The following is a 20,276-nucleotide window of genomic DNA, read 5'->3' as shown; positions in this document are numbered from 1 at the left end:
TACTAGGCCAGGCATAGTATAGTAGTAGTTCACGCCTGTAATCCCAGCACTTTGAGAGGCAGAGGCTAGGAGGATCGCTTAAGGCCAGGAGTTCAAGATCAGTCCGGGCAACAAAGTGAGACCCCACCCCCCATGTCTACAAAAAAATAAAAAAAATTATCTGGGCATGGTAGCATGTGCCTATAGTCTGGCTGCTTGGAAGGCTGAGGCAAGAGGATCTGGGAGCCCAGGAGTTTGAGGTTACAGTGAGCTGTGATCATGCCACTGTACTCTACACTAGGTACTTTATACATGTTTCTTAGTTCACATGAAAATCCCACCATACCATCATCATACCTGTCCTGTTTCAAGGAAAAGGAAATTGGCTCAGATAAACTACCTTGCTCCATGTGACAGAACCAGGATTTAAATCCAGGTTTTGTCAGTGTGACTCCAAGGTCCACATCTTTCCAATATATTCAGCTCCCTGGCTTGGATGACACTTTAGCCCTGCCATATAGGAGGCAAAGGCTGGTATGTCTTGTGCATGCTGCCATCAGCCCTGAACCCACACTGAGTAGGCTCAATGTTTGCTTCAGCTTTCCTAAAATATAGTCCCATGGTCCAGAGGAACTCCATCTATAAATACGAGGCTAAAGGGAGGCCCGAAGGAAGCTGTTGCAAGTGCCAACCAAGAAGACATTTTTCAAAAGGGTTCTCTATTGGATCAGGGGATATTTAAATGACAGCCACTTACTTTCTATAGTTACAAGTTGACATGTGAGGAAATACTTAAAGTTACTAAGATTTAATCTAAGGAAGGTGCAAAGTTCAGAGTAGGATAAATCTGAACATGACTTAAAACCATGACTTTAAAAAAACCCTATACTTTGGAGAAAGTGGTTAGTAGTCTTTCAATATTTCTGTGATGTTTTAAGCTGAATTTCAACTTTCACTGAAGTTACATCATTTTGGGAGAGAGATTTTATTTTATGAAGTGGACCCAATTAGAAGTTTATGAATTTCTAAAAGCCACTTATCTTTACCTAAATTCCTCATGTAGACTCTAGTTTTTATAGGTATACCTAAAGTAATTCTGCAATTTGAAAATCAGAATGTTCTTTCCTTGTATCATCTGACAATATACTGATAGTTTCCTCACCGCCATCTTTCCATGTGGGTAGACGACAGACGTTCCGGCACATGGCCACAAAACTATAAAAATACTGTTCCAGGCTCTCATCTGACTTCTTGTCCAAACGGGAAATGATGCGGAACTGTGTCCAGTCAAAGGTTTTCTTTTCTTGATCGTAAACAACACCAAAGGAAGACACTGTTCTATAGAAGTCTGCTTGTTCTCTCCTAGTCCACCTTGAGATTTAATCAGAAAGGAAGAGTGAGCTCTTTCTTCTTTTTTTAAAGCCAGTAACTGCTTAATGAGAGCCCATAAAGTCAAGAAAGGAGGCAGAGCTGGTTTGTCTCTTTTATTATTTTTATTTAAGTTAAACTGGGTTGACAGGCTTATAATGAAAACAGCCTATTATCCTACTCCCAAAGAGGTAATCACTTCCACATCTTTCAGCTCTTTCTTCTGGTATTCACCTCCCTATTTCTAAACCAGGTATACACTTGCTATCTCTTGATTCATCAATTTTAGGAATCTCCTAGTTAACTTCTGCCTGTAGAAGATGAAGATTTTAAAAATACTATATATGCTTAAATATCTAGCCTTATTTTTTTTACCCGTATGGCAATATAGAAGCAGAGAATCCTGGAGGGATGTTCCAGACCATTAAATTCAACCTCCTCATCTTACTGGTGTCCCGAAGGGAAGTGACTACTTTGGTGACACAACCCCTGCCTCCCCATCTCATATTGCTTTTCTTTGTAGTTTTATGTAGGTAGGTTGTCCATGACAATTACCTTCTCTGGGACACAAAGGTCCTCTAGTCTTTATATCCTATACGAGTAAGTCAATGACTTAAGGGAGGTGGATAATTATATGCCACCATAGCCTTTAAGAGGGGCTCCTGGGCAGGGTGCTCTCCAATCCAGAGGGAGTCTAGCTAGGCATGGGGGTAACAGGGTGAGGGGTTAGAGAAAGAGTGAGAAGCAGGGAAGAGGTGGCTCTGGTTCTTCTCTTTAGGGATGTGCGAGAAGGAAGAAATATATTCCCTGAACTATCAAATTTCGTAAGTCAGGAGTATAGAGAAGTAATTAAATTTGTTATGCAGTCTTCTTTTAATTCATGGGATGTTTCATCAGAAGGACAGAGAGATATGACTCAAGGAATTGCAGCTTCGTTGATACCTTCTGGTGGCATCATTCCTAGCCTATGCTGGCCTTCTGTAAGCCTTTTAGAGCTTAATTCTCAGATGGGCAAGTCACTGTTGGTAATTTATTCCTTCCTTCTGGGCTTGTATTTTACGGTATTTATTGCCCTGGAAGGCTTGATAAGGATTTAGCTATAATAAGACAGCTTCAATGCACACTGTTCCCTTTGTTACTAAAAGAATTAGGGGGTCTGAAATGGTCTGACACATTCCATCGTGGTGTTTCTAAACCACATCCCCAGAGACTGGGGTTTAACTTAGGCAAGAGTGTCAAGTAAGAAAACCATAAAAATCTGGAAACTGTAAAGACAGGATGTTCCTAGACCTCATCAGACTCCTGTCACCATGACACCATCACAACTGAAGGCTGAATGTAATGAATTCTGGAGATAACCTAACTTCACATGAGAACAGAAATATAGTTGCCCTCCAAGCTACCAGCTTTACCTTTTGAAAACTTTACCCAGTGGGTGGCTGAGCATGCCCCTTTGGCCACTGGCTTTTACCTCTTTTGGGCTTCCTTGTTGATGAGGTCCATTTCTGAGGTTCTCCTGAACATCTCTTCCTGAACCCAATATCCTTGGTTACCTGGTCCCAGAATTTCAGGCCGGCATAGTTCCTTGCGGTTGCAGCGCTGGTAAACAGTGACCAGACGTCTAAGACGAGCTGTGAGGGCGGAGGAAACTGGCCAGGGCGATTTGTCTGGGTCGGAGCCATCCTGGGCTTCAAACATCAGTGAGGATATTAGTATTTACAAACAGAACTAAAACAGGAGTGACTGTCTTTTGGTTTTGTTTAAATAAAAACAAAGCTGACTCAATAACTTACTCAAAGTAGTTATGTTTTAATAATTGGCCCAGGAGCAACGCATGGCTGGAAGGGCTGCAATTTTGCCTTAGATACAGCTTATGTTGTGGTCAATTCTGTTATCTCTCAAACACAGAAGTGCCTTTTTGTGGTGGCAGAAGTTATGTGAAGACCTTGCTCTAAAGCACAGGAATGAGCAGATCCTTTGTGGCCTGGGCCTTCCAATTACCAAAGCTCCTGTCATGTCTGAATTCAGAAAATTCAAAAACCAAACCAAACTAAACCAACCCCCGCAACCTTTCTTTAAAAAAAAAAAATCGGTGTCATCGCAATTCGTTTTTACCTCTCAGACCCTATTCTAACTTAAGATGTTAACATTTACTTCACATTCAAATTTTAATGCCAGGTAGAGGAAGCCAGAGCCATACTAAAGCTCCATGTGTGACTCCAGGGGAGTTTGATGAAGGTCAAACTTACGTGGCTTTTTAAAAGAGCCTCTTTAAAAAACTACATATTAATTACATATAAACTCCACGATAATTAACAAACTAAGACCTTACTTTCCTATGCCTTCAGAAGGACATAGTCTCACCTGCCCGGCTGTCATCCTTCTTTTCGCCAAAAACGCCATCACCTCCATCACTGGAACTCTCCTAGGGGTAAATAAAGCCATCCCATCAGCAAAACTGCAGCTTAGAAGAAACCAGCTCAGAGTCTTGAAACGCAAAGAGTAAGCATCACGCATAAGAGATGTCCCCTGCCCATGAACAACTCAGACCAAGATAGGACCTGATAAAGCTTACTTCTGTACAATCTTAAAAGAGCCAGAAAGCAGTTTATTTAAAATAAGTTTTTTTTTTCTTTTCCTGGAACCATGTGGAATGCTTCTGCCTATAGAGAATCGGCCTGAGCAATGATGAACTGGCATGCTCTCTCTGGCAATTACATTTTACAAGTACTATTTTAGTTGTGAATTTAAATATTTGCCTTACCATCGTCACTTGCAATTTAATACTGTCATTTCATTTCACAAAGGTTGTGCCTGCATTTCTGTTCTTTTGCTGTGAAAAAGTGTCATGCTCGTGTTCATTATGGTTAGCTTACTTCACAGCAACAGACACTATTTTCATAAAACACTACTGCTCCAGACATGAAACCTGATGGTGCAAAACTCCAGGAATTTAAAATTAAAATCATGACTTGAGCTCTAAGTGAATCTGGAGTAATATCACAAGCACTGAGCTTGCCCAAGTTGGTGTATGTATCAAACCGGCTTTAATGGATTCCTTTGCAAACCCTGCTTGGTCTCAGGAATGGAACTTTAAAAACTCCTTATATATAATTCAGGTGGGAATCTGAGGGGTAACAGAAGTGACTGTGCTATTTTTCAACTGGACTCTAATTTCAACACTAAAACTTACCATATTTTGACTAGCATCTTTTGACTTGAATGACAGTACAGAACAACCTCAGGATTCAAGACTTTGCTATTTTAGAGCACAGGGTCAGAGAGAAGGGTCAGCAAACTGTGGCCTGCAGACTTTCTCTGTGGCCCTCAAGCTAAGAATGGTTCTTATGTTTTTAAAGGGTGAAAAAAAGGGAAGAAGAATATGCAACAGAAGCCATATATGGCCTTCTAGCCCAAGATATTTACTATCTGGTCCTTTACTTGCTACTTCCTGGAATACACAACACGTGTATTATGTTACTGGTAGACCAGTAACCTAGTATGGTAGGAATAGAGACACCCACGACTGCCAACAGTGAAAATTCAAAATGCTCTTTTGGGCCCCTGATACGACGCAAAGAACAGGAGCCCATTTTCTGAAGAATTTCTCTCTTACGCAGAACAGTGATAACAGCTAATATTACAGAGAACTATGTGTTAAGTATTGCACAAAACCTTTTACGTGGCTCATCTCACTTAGTTATCAGCACTGTCTCATGAGATAAAAACCACTACTATGCTCATTTTACAGATGCAGAAAACAAGCCCTAGAAATGTTCAGTAACTCGCCCAAGGTCACACAGCTGGCAAGTGGCAGAGCTGGGATTCAAACACAGGTAATCTGATTTGAGAGCCAACACTTTCAACTATCAAGCTGTCTAAAAAAGGACAAGAGAGTCTTAGATGAAAATTTGTTTTGAGAGTGAAAACATTTATAACAGAAGTGGGGAACACTAGCTAATCTCCTTTGCCTGGGCCAGAATTGTCTCCTGTTATCTAATGTTAATGAAGAGTGAAAACCCAGGGCTGATCTACTGTACCATTCTGAAGTGGCAGTTAAATATACCATCTTATCTTATCTTATACTACCATTTAGGCAGTTAAAAAAACAACCTACTATGCCTTATATAATTTCCTGCCAGAGAGAACCTTTTAAATATCCCCACGGTATCTGTGAAGATACTTTGAATGCTGAAATGTATAAGTGTAGTACTTCCAGCTGAGAAATGTTCTACAGTCTACACAACACGGGTGGCAGGCCCCAGAGCTACCATGTTCCTTCTTGCCACATAGTGGTGGCTGACATGGGCATCATCATACCCCAAGTCCATGACAACAGGCTCCCAGCTTGGTGTGAGGCAGGCATACAGCAAATGCTAGCTTCCCTTCCAGTCCACCTAGTAATTTCTGTTGGTACAGTTAGTAAACATGAATAGTTTTAGGCAAAACTTTCAAGTAAGGAAAGCTTTTAGTATTCATAGTATTTTTCCTTTCCTGTCCACTCTTGAAGGTACTTCCTCTCTCTAGAAATGACAGAATGAAGACCTAGTTAGTAGCTCAAGTGAAAAAGATGTCAGACTTTTAGTTAATAATCCGTTTAATGTGAGTGTGTGAGGTGCTGTAGCAGTGACAGTTCTGAGCATGCAGAGGCCCTGCATCTGAACTATGTAGTCTAATGTGTGCTACCTCAATTTCTGCTTACGTAATTAACTTGAAAGAAATGTTCACCTTCGAAGAGGTATGAATCAATCATCTCACAGAGAAGGGCCCCAGAATGCTGACAAGAATGTCAACAACAAAGCACACTGATTGGTTACAATATGCAATTTCTCCATCTTGAGGACACACGTGGTTTGGAGTCCTATGATCCACTGCTCTCTGGCCTCGGGCAAGTTGTTTTGATCTCTCTCAAGCTCATTTCTTCTTTTGCAAAATGGAGAATGGCATAAACTTCAGGTGGAAAGTAGATATACCTCAAATGCCATTAACACAATATTCAAGGATTTTATTATGGAAAGATTGCAGAATGTAGAAAAAGAAGAGGGCAGGGGAGATACCACTCTTGTGTCCCCTGGCTGTATGACTTTTTTGCAGCTGATTAAAACTGAGCTCCCTCATCTCTACAATGGGCGTAAGAATAATGCCTAACAGATGGGGAAATATGCTTTGTAAGTGTGAAAGTATACACAAATACTAGTATTTGAGTTCACAGAACCCTCAAACTCCTAACTCACAAGAAGAGGGTGTTTGTTCAGTTCCTAATTAAACTTTTTGTACAGTGGAATTTGGCCATTTTAGGCATTAAATTTTCCTGCAAGTTCTTGGCCATGACTTCATCCTTTTATGCACTGACCTCATGGTTCAGAGAGCACCTGAGATGTCACAGCCACCTATGGTAGGAACTGCGGCACAGCATGGACACGCATGCTTTTGACAGCAAAACTACAATAATGAAAATTGTGCTGTTACTTATTGCTATTTCTGTTAAAAGACGTGTTACTCTCCCCACATACTGGCTGTGATAGAGAAAGATTTTGTTTACAATTCCAGGCTCCAGACCATTCCAACCCAAATATACTTTCAGATTAACTGCTTTAGAAGGTTTCTGTAGGTTCACTGAATCTGGCTGCATGTGACATCTATAATGATTTGCCAATCAAAAGTGCTATTGGTATTAAAACAGAGGGTGGGGGAAGCTGTAACTTAGATCATTTCAAATCTCCCTTCAAATTCTAACATTCTATGACTCTCTGAATGCCACATTTTAAGAGGACAACAACCGCAGTGTGCTCTGGAAGGCGCTGGAATAGCAAAGGGTCTGGATATGATATGATAAGGGAAAAATATAGAGGAACTAGAGGTATTTCACCTGAAAAGAAATTTAAAGAAATTAAGGTCATGAGCTGGTCTCAGCAATTTAAAATTCTATCAGAGAGGGGAAAAACAAGTTTCATTCTTTGTAGTACCATAAAGAAAGCTAGATGGAACCCATGGAACCAGCCGGGAAGCAGATTTCTGGTGTGGTAAAAAGAAGTATCATCCAACAATAAAATAAACTTCTTTGGAAGGTGGCATGTTCCTCTTGTTTTCCCCATGAACTCCTGGGAGTCCCTCGTCTACCTGGAATGACCCCCTGACAGCCCCGCTAAAGAGGGAATGCCACATTGAGACCACTCAGGCATGTGCCAGGGCTCCTTGCAATGCTAAGACTCTACCAATCTGCTAAATGGTTGCCTTTCTATGCCCAGGTCTGTTGAATTCAGGGAAACTGCTCTAATGAACAGCCTCTTTCTATACAATGCTTTGAGCTTCTGTCTGCCTGAGGACAGAGCTGGGAGAAAGAAACACCCAAACAGTGTCTTCAGTGCAAGAGGCACGGAGCAAGAGTGAAGCAGGGTGGGCAGCGGGCCTGGCTCAGATGCCGGCCATCCCTCTTTGTGTGTGGTTTTAGCATGCGGACTAGAAGTAAATGTGAATCCGTTTATAGTCTGTCCACCTCAGAATCTGGGGAAATCCACTCCCCATTTCAACTGCTTTTAATGATATTCTATACCCCAGGTTTTAAGGATATGAAGAGCAAATCATAAATGTGTTAATTGTGTAAATGAATACAAAAGTAATTCCAGAGTTTAACTCTAATATATAAGAGCACTTAAGTTATTTTTATTGATTCTGCCATGGCCCTCCAGTGTCCTCCTAATTGATTAGCTAAGCATGTCCAGTTTAATGTCAGTGGCTTTCAGAGGCTGGCCTCTTCATATGAGCTACTGCTGGGAGGAAGGGGCATAAATGCGCACCTGAAATACTCTCTATTGTCTGGACTACGAAAAGAATACTTGACTACAACAAAGAATACTGGAATATCTAGAGAATTACAAGTCTTAGCTCTGTCATCTAGTGGTTGTGAGAATTTGGTCAAGTCCTTTAACTTTCAGGCAGGGCCTAAAGTTTCCTCAGCCCTCAAATGAAGACAGGGTGAGGTGAGGATCAGCTAAAATAAATGGAGTAACTGGTTTGAAAAGAGTCAAGTTCCATATGAGAATAAGGTATTATGTTCATTTCTTTGGTACTTGAGTTGTTTCTACAGGGAAAACGCATCCCAAATTCCAGACAAAAGAAATAATATAAACTACCGACTGGAACGGCAGAACATGAATTTTTTTTTTTTTTTTTTTTTTTTTTGAGACGAAGTCTAGCTCTGTCGCCCAGGCTGGAGTGCGGTGGCTCGATCTTGGCTCACTGCAACCTCTGCCTCAGCCTCCTGAGTAGCTGGGAGTACAGGCGCATGCCACCACACCTGGCAAATTTTTTATATTTTTAGTAGAGACAGGGTTTCACCATGTTGACCAGGCTGGTCTCGAACTTCTGACCTCATGATCCGCCCACCTCAGCCTCCCAAAGGCTGGGATTACAGGCCCGAGCCACCGTGCCTGGCCCAGAACATGGATTTGAATTGTCAAGATGAGAACCTAACTTCCTTCATGTTACTGGGATCTGAGGCTTCATGCTGATTTGCTTCAATCCACTGCTTCTCAAATCTTGAGGACACAGGGAAATGCATCTTTGAAAAATTATCTATTTTAAGAAAGGGATGCCACTGTTACTGTTACAGGGATCAGAGCTGATGGAGGCCAAAGTAAATAAATACCATACGTTCTGCAAGCTAGAATCAACAGAAGAGAATGGAAAATAATGGATAATTTTTGGGTAGTGATCAGGAGAAGAGGGAGGACCCTCACAGGGGAGTCACTTGGGGACAATGCTACAGTAACTTCTGGGATCCAGAATCCATAACATTCTCTCTATTACTCAATGCTAGAGAAAATTTGGTCATACGGTGCTGGGGCCCAGGTAAGGTTTCAGTCTGCTTATGCAAAATCTCAGAAACTCATTTTAAAAATGCAATACAGACTGCCGCTTCTGGGATGCATTTCCCTATTCTTTAAGTACAATCAAACCCTCTAGATATTAAATATGAAACAAGCATAAGAAAACTCTGAAAGGTGAAAAAAAGAAAGGACAAACTAGAGACCTCAGGACCCAAGGAATGACATGATGAAAAAAATGTTTTTTTTTTTTTTTTTTTTTTTTTTTTTTTTGCTTCATATATCCTAGATTTGGAGGTAAAGAAGCGGGCTACTTGGAAATGGCAAAGGAGGCAGACGAAAAAGGCCCTCAAAAAAAACCTTCCGGGCGCAGTGGCTCACGCCTGTAACCCCAGCACTTTGGGAGGCCGAGGCTGGTGGATCACCTGAGGTCAGGAGTTTGAGACCAGCCTGGCCAACATGGTGAAACTCTGTCTCTACTAAAAATACAAAATATTAGCTGGGCATGGTGGCACATGCCTGTAGTCCCAGCTACTTGGGAGGCTGAGGCAGGAGAATCACTTGAAGCTGGGAGGCGGAGATTGCAGGAAGCCGAGATCATGCCATTGCACTCCAGCCTGGGCAATGAGAGTAAAACTCCGTCTCAAAAAAAAAAAAAAGAAGCAAGGCTGCTTCCTGCTCTCTCTAGTTAAGGACTAGGAAGAGGCAGGTTAGCAGGTTAGGGACACAGAAAATATTAAGACAATAACTGCTATACCCCAGCCCAACAATGCAGAAGAAACTGTGTCTCAACTCTACCCATGGCAACAACGGCTGAGTGGGAGCTTAGACTTCTACTTTTTCCAGGTGGTAATAGGGTACCCCATTCCCTTGCTGGGCTGGTATCGGAAAAAGCTAAGCAGGAAGTCAGGACTTTCAACCCTGACAGGTAGTAATGAGGTTCCCCACCCCTACCCACGGTGGAGCTAAACTTCCATCCCTGCTGAAAGTAATGAGAAACATCCCCTTTAGGGGTTAATGGGAGCAGACTGAGAATATGAATTTTTGCTTCCACCTCACAGAAACAAGGTGCCCCCCCACCTCTGTTCCCCTGCCAAGAAAGGCATTGAAAGAGAACGTTTAAATAAGACCCAGAGTCTCACAATATAATGTCCAAAATGTCCAGGTTCCAATAAAAAATCACATACCAAGAACCAAGAAGACCTCAAACTGAATGAAAAAAAGACAAAAGAGGCCAATGCTGAGAGGAAAGATCTTAGAATGATCTGACATAAGAATTTAACAGTCATCAGTGAGCCATTCTGAACATGCTTGCCACAAATGAAAGAAACAGAAAGTTTCAGCAAAGAAACAAAGATCCAAATAATATTTGGATTCAAAGGGAAATTTTAGGTTTGAAAAGTACAATAAACTGGAACAAAAACCAAAACCAAAAATGAAAACCCAAAACCCTCAACAGAAGACTCAACAGCAGAATGGAGGAGGAAAATAATCAGTGACCTTAAAGACAGAAAAATGGAAAGTACCCAATGTGAATAACAGAAAAAAAAAAAAAAAGGACAGAGCCTTAGAGACCCCACAGGTCTATAACAAAAGATCTAATTTTCATTTTATTGGCTTCCCAGAAGGCGAGGAGAAAGAGGACAGGGCAGAAGAAATACTTGAAGAAATCACGGCTGAAAATGCTTCACATTTAGCAAAAGACAGAAATCAGTTTTAAGAAGATGAGTGAATTCCAAATAGGGTAAACTCACAGAAATCCATAAACACATAAAATCATAACCTTCTGAAAACTAAAGACAAAGAAAAAATCTTGAAAGCATCAAGAGAGAAAAGACACATTACCAATAGGGGAAAAATTGCTTGAATGACAGATTTCTCATCAGAATCCATGGAGGCCAGAAGGAAGCGGCAGAACATTAAGAGTTGAAAGAAAAGAACTATCAACCCAGAAATCCTCCATTTGGTGAAAATATCCTTTGGGAATAAAGGGGATATTAAGACATTCTCAGATGAGAAAAACTAAGGATATTAAGACATTCTCAGATGAAGAAAAACTAAGAGAACTGTCTGACAGTTCTCTAGACTACGTTAAAAGAATAGCTAAAGAGAGTTCTCTAAAAAGAAAGAAAACAATAAAAGAAGGAACTTTGGAACACCAGGAAGAAAAAGAACACAGTAAAAAAAAAATGGGTAAATATAGCATACTTTCCTTCTCGTCTTGAGTTTTCTAAGTAATGTCTGACAGTTGAGGCAAAAATTTTAACATTACCTGATAAGAAATGGTTAAGACAACTATATTATAAATGGAAGGGGGTAAAGGAACAAAAATGGAAGTAAGGTTTCTATACTTCACTTAAGCTGATAAAATGATAGTATTAGTAGACTGTGATACATTACATATAAATATATGAAACATCTAGAAGCATTAAAAAGCCACAAAAATATAGATAAATCAGAATAAAATCATACAAAATACTCATGTAAACCAGAGGAAGGCAGGAAAAATAAAAAATCAGGGAAAACAAAGGGAAGACAATAAAATGACAGGCTTAAGCTTTAATGTATCAATAATTACATTAAGTGTAAATGGTCTGAATAATACCAACTAGAAGACAGAGACTGGCAGAGCATATTAAAGATTATGATCTACCTGTATGCTATCTATAGGAAACTCACTTCAAATACAATAAAGGCAGGTTGAAAGTAAAAGAATAAAAAAGTTACATTTATGCAAACATTAATCAAGGGAAAGTAGCCATATTAATTTATCAGATAAAGTACACTTCAGAGCAAAGAAAATTACCAGAGTCAAGAGAAAGACATTATATAATGATAACAGGGTCAATCTGCCAAGAACATGTAATTCTCTCTATACATTTTTTTGAGACAGAATCTCGCTCTGTTGCCCAGGCTGGAGTGCAGTGGTGTGATCATGGCTCGCTGCAACCTCTGCCTCCCGGGTTCAAGTGGTTCTCATGCCTCAGCTTCCTGAGTAGCTGGGATTACAGGCATGCGCCACCACACCTGGCTAATTTTGTATTTTTCGTAGAGATGAGGTTTCACCATGTTGGTCAGGCTGGTCTCAAACCCGTGGCCTCCAGCGATCTGCCTTCTTTGGCCTCCCAAAGTGCTGGGACTACAGGCATGAGTCACCGCGCCCGGCAAGAACATATAATTCTAAATGTGTTTGCACCAACCAGAGCTGCAAAATATATGAAGCAAAAACTGATAGAACTGAAAGGAGAAATAAATAAATCCACACTTATAGTTGGAGGCTTCAATATTCTTCTCTCAACAACTGATGAAACGACTAAACAGATAATCAGCAAGGATACAGAAAAACTCAACAACATCATTGACCAACAGGACCTAGTCAATATTTATGAAATACAGCATCCAACAAAACCAAAAGCATATTCTTTTCAAGTGCCCATGGAACATATACCAAGATATACCATATACTGGGCCATAAAACAAACTTAACAAATTTAAAACAACTGAAATCATATAGAATGTGTCCTCTGATTATTACAGAATCAAACTGGAGATCAATAACAGCAAGGTAATGGGGAAATCTCCAAACACTTGGACACTAAATAACAAACACCTAAATAATTCATGGAAAGTCTCAAGGGAAATTAAAAAAAAAAATACATTAAACTGAATGAAAGTGAAAATACAACACAAAATTAATGAAACATAACTAAAGCAATGCTGAGGGAAATTTATAGCACTAAATGCATATATTAGACAAGCAGAAAAGTTTCAAATCAATAATATAGAAACTCCCACCTCAAAAACCTAGAAAAGGGCTGGACACAATGGCTCATGCCTGTAATTCCAGCTCTTTGGGAGGCCGGGGAGGGAGGATTGCTTGAACCCAGGAGCTCAATACTAGCCTGGGCAACATAGCAAGACCCTGTCTCTACAAAAATAGAAAAATAGAAAAAATTAGCTAGGTGTGGTGGTATGCACCTGTGGTCCCTACTACTTGGAAGGCTGAGCTGGGAGCATCACTTAAGCCTGGGAGGTCGAGGCTTTAGTGAGCTATGATTGCATCACCACACTCCAGTCTAGGTGAAAGAGTGAGACCCTGAGTCAAAAAAAAAAAAAAAAAAAAAAAAGGAAATACAGAGGTATACAGTAAGATTCAGTACTGTAAAAACTCAATGAAGATGTCAATTTTCCCCAAAGAGATATAAAGGTTTAAAGCAATGCCTATCAAAATCCCAGCAACAGTTTCTGTGGATAAGATTATTCTAACATTTATATGGAAAGGCAAAGGAACAAGAAAAGCAAAAACAATTCTGAAAAAGAAGAAAAAAGTGGGAGGTATCAATCTATCAAATTTTAAAACTTACGGTATTGCTATGGCACTCAAGATTATGCGCTACTGGCAGAGGAAAAGACAAATAGATAAATGGAAAAGAGCAGAGAACTCAGAAATAGAACCCACAAATACGCCAAACTGATTTTCAATTTTTTTTTAAAAATTTTTTGTAGAGACAAGGTCTCACCATGTTGCCCAGGCTAGTCTTGAACTCCTGGGCTCAAGGGATCCTCCCTAAAAAGAGACACTTACAGGGTGGGAGAAAATACCTGCAAACTACGTATCTGACAAAAGACTAGTTATCTAGAATATATAAAGAACTCTAGAAAATCAACACTAAAATAATGAAATTAGAATATAGGCAAGAGACATAAACATTTCACTGAAAAGGATATACAGATGGCAATTGAACACATAAAAGATCTTCAACATCATTTAGCCATCAGGGAAATGGAAATTAAAATCACAACAAGGTATTACTACACACCTACCAGAATGGCTCAAGAAAATAATAGTGACCACGCCAAATGTTGGTGTGGATGGAGAATACAGAGAAAGTGGATCTCTCATGCACTGCTAGTGGGAATGTAAAATGGTACAGCCACTCTAGAAAACAATTTGGCAATTTCTTAAAAAACAAAACATGTAACTATCATATGACCCAGCAATTACACTCCTGGGCATTTATTCCAGAGAAATGAAAATGTATGTTCACACAAAAATCTATATGCAAATGTTTACAGAGGACTTAATAGTCAAAAACTGGAGACAACCCATATGTCCTTCAGTGGATGAATGGTTGAACAAACTGTGGTTCTTCCATACCACTGAATACTACTCAGCAGTGAAAAGGAATGAACTGTTGATACAGAAAACCACCTACATGAATCCTAGGGAATTTTTCTGCATGAAAAAGCCAATCCCCAAAGTTTACATACTGTATGATTCCATTTACAGAACATTCTTAAAATGACGAAATCATAAAAAATAGAGAACAGATGAGTGGTTGCCAGGAATTTAAAGAGGAGTGAAGGCAGAAGGAAGAGGATGTGGTTATAAGACAGCAATAGGATGAATCTTTGCGGTCATGAGAATGTCCTGTATCTTGACTCTATCCATATCAGTATTCTAGTTGTGATATTGCACTACAATATTGCAAGACGCCACTATGAGGAGAAACTGGATAAAAGGTATATGCGATTTCTGTATTATATTTTGTGACTGCTTCTGAAATATACAGTTATCTCAAAATAAAAAGTTTAATTAGAATAAAAATGCAATTGCAGTCTGTATATTTTAAGTTTTTATAATAAAATGTTGGGGAAAATGCAATGTAACTGTAGTAATGTAATCAAGTTCCCCCAGATCACTACCATGATAGGGATTTCTTTCTTAATATGAAAGACAGTGTAAATGACCAATACTGCACATTTGACTCACCGTTTGTTTCTGGAGGCCATCTACTTTGTCCTCAGCATTGTCTTCTTTATCTGCGTTGCCTCTAAATAAAAGTAAAAAAAGGCATCACATACTACCTAGGTCCCCCTCATCCACAGTTTCAGTTACCCTGGTCGACCACAGTCCAAAAATACTAAGATATTTTGGGGGAGACGCAGGGTGAGAGAGAGAGAGAGATCACATTCACGTAACTTTTATTACATATATTGTTATAATTGTTCTATTATTATTGTTGTTAATCTCTTACTGTCTCTAATTTATAAATTAAACTTTATCATAGGTATGTTTATATAGGAGAAAACACAGTTGATACAGGGTTTGGTACTATCTGAAATTTCAGGTATCCTCCATGAATAAAGTGGAACTTCCGAGTCAGCCGTCTGTACCCATGGAGGATTGGTTCTCAGATCCTCAGGGATACCAATACCGGCAGATGATCAAGACCCTTGGTCGGCCCTCTGTATCTGAGAGTTCTGCATCCACAGACAAGGAGGGCTGACAATAGATCCCTTCTTCTGAAGGCATTCCAAGTCTTAGTTTTTCCCTCCCTTGTGGGAGAACTCAAGAGACACTGAGAATGAGAGAAACTATCACCAAACAGTCATCACTTCTACAGGCAAGGACCTTTATTCAACTGAGACTGCAGCATGAGGCTCCAGCCTCACGTCTACTCAGGCAAGTTCAGAAAAAGGTAATTCCTGCCCATCAAGAGTCATCTGAACATGTGACTCTGATAAAAGAACACACTCTAGAAACTGAAGGCTGTGCACATCAAATGAGGCCTAAAGTTGCAACTCCCTCGTCACAGTAGGATGAATCTTCCCACAGAATCACATTTGGCAAAAGTCACTCCTTGGCTTGGAAGGGAGCTCTGCTGCCACTGGTTAACAAGGACATTTTACCCTTGTTACCATCAGACCCTTGATGCTAGCTGAGCTGCCTAATGTCTTCTCTTTTGTGAGCTTAACTACTGCTGATGCCTACCTGTTTTTCATGATTCTTTTAAAAACTGACTTTGAGGGTGGGTGCAGTGGCTCACACCTGTAATCCCAGCCCTTAGGGAGGCTGAGGTGGGCGGATCACCTGAGGTCAGGAGTTCGAGACCAGCCTGGCCAACATGGTGAAACCCTGTCTCTACTAAAAATACAAAAATTAGCCAGGCGTGGTGGTGGGTGCCTGTAATCCCAGCTACTCGGGAGGCTGAGGCAGGAGAATTGCTTGAAACCGGGAGGTGGAGGCTTCAATGAGCCGAGATCATGCCACTGCACTCCAGCCTGGGTGGAAGAGTGAGACTCCGTCTCAAACAAACAAACAAACAAAACCCCCTAAAAACTGCCTTTGAAATATTCCCGTCCCAAATATTCTTGTCCTTGATGCTCAAGTCCTAGAGGCAAGATAAGCTCCTGGCTTTACTGCTTAACCGTAGAAAGAAAAGCCACCCCACAAAAAACAGCCTTTATGCCACATTCAGGCACCCACCCAGGGAGTGTTTTCCCTGAATCAGTGAATGAACATGAGAATCACCAGTCATATGGGCCTTTGTTAACATCTCCCAGAATGCATCTCTGTTATCTGTCCTCAAGAAACATGCTGGGGGCAGCTGAAGTGTTCATCAGGGGTTAAGGAAAGACGGAAAATGCACTGCACACTTTTCTTGGCCTGAGCAAATAGTTAGGGGCTCCTGGCAGTGCCACACTCTCAGGTCTGGCCATAGTCCTGGGCAATGCAAAGCAGTATCTGCTACTTTTGGGGAGAAACTAAGAGATAAATGCTAAGAGATAAATGCTATGTTTTGGCCGGGTGTGGTGGCTCACGCCTGTAATCTCAGCACTTTGGGAGGCTGAGGTGGGCGGATCACGAGGTCAGGAGTTCAAAACCAGCCTGGCCAACATGGTGAAACCCCGTCTCTACTAAAAATACAAAAATCAGCTGGGCATGGTGGCGCGTGCCTGTAGTTCCAGCTACTCAGGAGGCTGAGGCAGAAGAACTGCTTGAACCTGGAGGCGGAGGGTGCAGTGAGCCAAGATTGCGCCACTGCACTCCTGCCTGGGTGACAAAGCAAGACTCCATCTCAAAAAAAAAAAAAAAAGCTATGTTTTCAAAAATATATATATAATTGAAGAACTACAATTTTTAGCTGTTTAGTTTTCCTATGTATTTATGTCAAGAGTAAATAAAAATCAGTCAAAGGAGATGCCTTCCATACTTTTTTGCACACAATCCATGGACAAGCTGAAATGCCATGGCTGTCAAAGAGCGGCCCCTAAATCCATCTTGCTCATGGACTATGCAATCCTTAGACAATACTGGAATTTCATCTGAGGAACTGTAGTTCAAAGTCAGGAAGGCTGTACTCGTGTCTGTTCTTAGCTTTCTGCCAGGCATGGGAGGTCTGAATACTCCCACAGGAATCCTCTGACCAGACAAGGGATGGGCATGGTTAGAAAGCTGGGCAGGCTTTTAGAAAGGTGGGCAGCCTGGGAAACTCATGAGGAACAGGAACCTGTATTTGGTTCAAAGTGCTTAGAAGTCAAAGAGCAGGTCTGAGATAGAGTAGGGTGTAACCAAAGTAGCAATTATGGAAAACAGCGGCAGTGTGGCAAGGTGTAGGGAGATGCCAGACTCTAAGGAAGAGATATAAAGAGTGCTGGGTGTATGAGGAAGGGGTCACAGATCAGTGGCATGGCATGTCACATCAGGGCTGGCTTACGTGGTTTCTCACCTTTCAGGAATGTCTGAGGTCCCATCCGTAACACCCTGTTCTGCAGAAAGGGACTTCTCATCGGGCATCCCAACTTTCTCCAGGAAGCAAAGTGCTGGGTCTGCTCGCATGGCAGTGTACCTTTCATAACCTGATCAAGAGTGGTGAGAAATGACAGAAGTCACGTTAGAACTCACAATATTTGCTTTGGGCACTAGACTTTTTGTTTTCCTTATTTAGTAAAGAACAAAACAAACACAAAAAAATACTTAATTTAAGATTAATGAGATCCTATAAGACAATCAGGGAAAAATCCTGGTGCTAAAGCGGACACCTTTGAGTAGTGTTTGACCAACAAACAATGGCTTACGGAAATACTCAGTGTCCGTGAAAAGACAATTGTATAGATACACAATTCCGTTTGCTGCTTCCTGTCAGTTGGTTTTGCAACTTCCTACCCCATCCTCAACTCTGGATACCTTGTTACGTCCTTTATGGGCCTTGTTTTCTTATAGCTCATTTTTATCCCATGTGTTAGAAAGGGAAGGTGAACAACATGTGGATGGCAGGACTGAAATACAAAGAGAACTATGATGATTGTTTATTGCATTAAGACAGACCTGTGGCCTCTGTATCATAAACTCAGTACAAATCTTAATCCACACTGGACAGGGCTTTGGAATTACTCCTCATCACACCCCAAAGTTAACAACAGACAGTGTTTTGACCCAGAAGAGGGGCCTCAAAAAGGAAGCAAAACAATTTTAAAAACCCTGATTTTCAGTTTGATAAAGTCCATGTGTGAGGATTTATTTTATTGAACCTAATGTACTCTTAGAATGAGACAGCATTTGGCCACATAAAAGGCAGAGTCCCCATCAGAGGAGATGGAAGAGCTGAGTGTAAATGAGAACCAGCCTGGCTCTTAGGAACAAACCTGATTTAACTGTGTTTGGTATTTCATTTCTATTTTGGTTTTTGTTCTCATATCACTGTTGATGCAGTTGTATCCTTCACGCCGCTCTCCTGCCATCTCCATGACAGGTGCTGCCCACATGAGGTACCTGGCACGAGAAGCTCTGCAGTGCCTTATGTTCTTTACTCACTTATTCCTTACGGCAATGACTTGATTGCTCTAAGTCTCTCATGAGGTTGTGAGCTTCCTAGGAGCAGAACCTGTATCTGTTTTTGCTCATCATTATATAGTCAGTATCTAGCAAAGGGCCTGTCACTGTACAGACTCAACAAACAACTGACCAGATGAGTCGGTTTTGCCTAGATTCTTTTCTCTTCCAATCATTGTTGTAGGAAGAAGAACCACTCTCACCCTTTCCCCATGTTCCTGCCCCAGCTCACATCAAACAGAAACTTCCCCAATACTCCTGCTTTTAAGGAGGTTCCAGCCAGTTTTTCCACCTGCTTCTCATGAAGAGAGGGGCAATTTAAATGACAGGTGAGATGGTGAAATCCTTCCCTTACTGTCCCCTTACTACTGAGGGAGGCCAACTGTTCAGGAGTATACCACCTTCACACTCTGTGCTAAGGCATGGAGCAAGCTGGGACCCTCCCTGACCTGGGAAAGCTTCTATTCTGTAGACTTTCTCTTGTCATGTGTGGATCTGAAGCCTAGAGACAGATTCAGTATTTTTATTTCTCAATTAGCTGTGAAGCTGGAGGTGAGGAAGAATGACTGTTTCAGTTTCCTAGAAAACCCTAACAACTGTCCTGAAGAGAGGCCAGTAGGAGCTGCAACAGCAATATACAGACAAAGAGCAACGTGACAGGTCCGTGAGGGGGTGTCGGCTGCCTCCCTCTTTTCACTTTTAGTCTATAAGCTGCTCTCTAAGAATATCAACAGAAATACTAAAGTCCGTATGTCAAGGAAAATTTCACAGATCCAGGCTACCTTGGAGGGGCAGCAGTCACTAAACCCAACTGAGCTGTCAAGAGCATCATTTAGAATAGGTTTGCCACAGAAGTCTTTTTGCTGCAGTCTAAAGCTCCAACCAAAAATTAAGCCAATGCTAATGGGGTCAGCTTGGAGATGGATCCATGGCTATATTCATCTAACAGGGTTACAGCAGGCTATGTCTGGAGTGGACTAAAAGATCTACAAGGCCAGGCATGGTGGCTCACGCCTGTAATCCCAGCACTTTAGGAGGCTGAGGCAAGGGGATTGTTTTGAGTCCAGGAGTTCGAGAACAGTCTGGTCTGGGCAACATATGAGATCCCTTCTCTACAAAAAATTAAAAAAAAAACAACAAAAAACTAGCCAGGCATGGTGGTGTGCACCTGTAGCCCCAGCTACTTGGAAGGCTGAGGTGGACGGATCACTTGAACCTGGGAGTTCAAGGCTACAGTGAGCTGTGATCACGCCACTGTACTCCAACCTGAGTGACGCAGTGAGACCCTGTCTCTTAAAAAAAGATTCATAAAACCTCAGTCAATGAATAGTCATGTGTTTCTTAACAAAGAAAATGGTTGCAGCTCTACAGCTCATACTTAACCAAGGAATGCAGGTGAAGTGGAGAGGGCTTCCTAACATGATATCCCTGAAAAGTGAACACTAGACAGACTGGCTTTCTGAAAATGGCTGAGTATCACATCTCCA

General features: G+C 41.1%; 1 protein-coding gene across 3 annotated transcripts in view; it reads right to left on the bottom strand.

The window, feature by feature from the left end:
* The window catches only part of CHD6 (chromodomain helicase DNA binding protein 6), a 213,559-nt gene that overhangs the window by 20,194 nt on the left and 173,089 nt on the right, over nt 1-20,276 (bottom strand). For all 3 annotated transcript variants that reach the window (XR_004032897.1, XM_030825215.1, XM_030825214.1), the window contains exons 25-29: nt 17,687-17,816; nt 14,947-15,007; nt 3,712-3,772; nt 2,819-3,035; nt 1,142-1,350 (exon numbers count right to left, since the gene is read on the bottom strand). Coding sequence is in view for 2 of the 3 variants with exons in the window: in XM_030825215.1 (XP_030681075.1) it covers nt 1,142-1,350; nt 2,819-3,035; nt 3,712-3,772; nt 14,947-15,007; nt 17,687-17,816 (678 nt within the window). In the remaining variant the exon portion in view is untranslated. The remainder of the gene's footprint in view (nt 1-1,141; nt 1,351-2,818; nt 3,036-3,711; nt 3,773-14,946; nt 15,008-17,686; nt 17,817-20,276) is intronic.

The sequence above is a fragment of the Nomascus leucogenys genome, chromosome 13, assembly GCF_006542625.1.
Source record: "Nomascus leucogenys isolate Asia chromosome 13, Asia_NLE_v1, whole genome shotgun sequence".
Lineage (NCBI taxonomy): Eukaryota > Metazoa > Chordata > Mammalia > Primates > Hylobatidae > Nomascus > Nomascus leucogenys.
The sequence above is the reverse complement of the archived record's forward strand: the minus strand, read 5'-3'. Positions and strand labels throughout refer to the sequence as shown.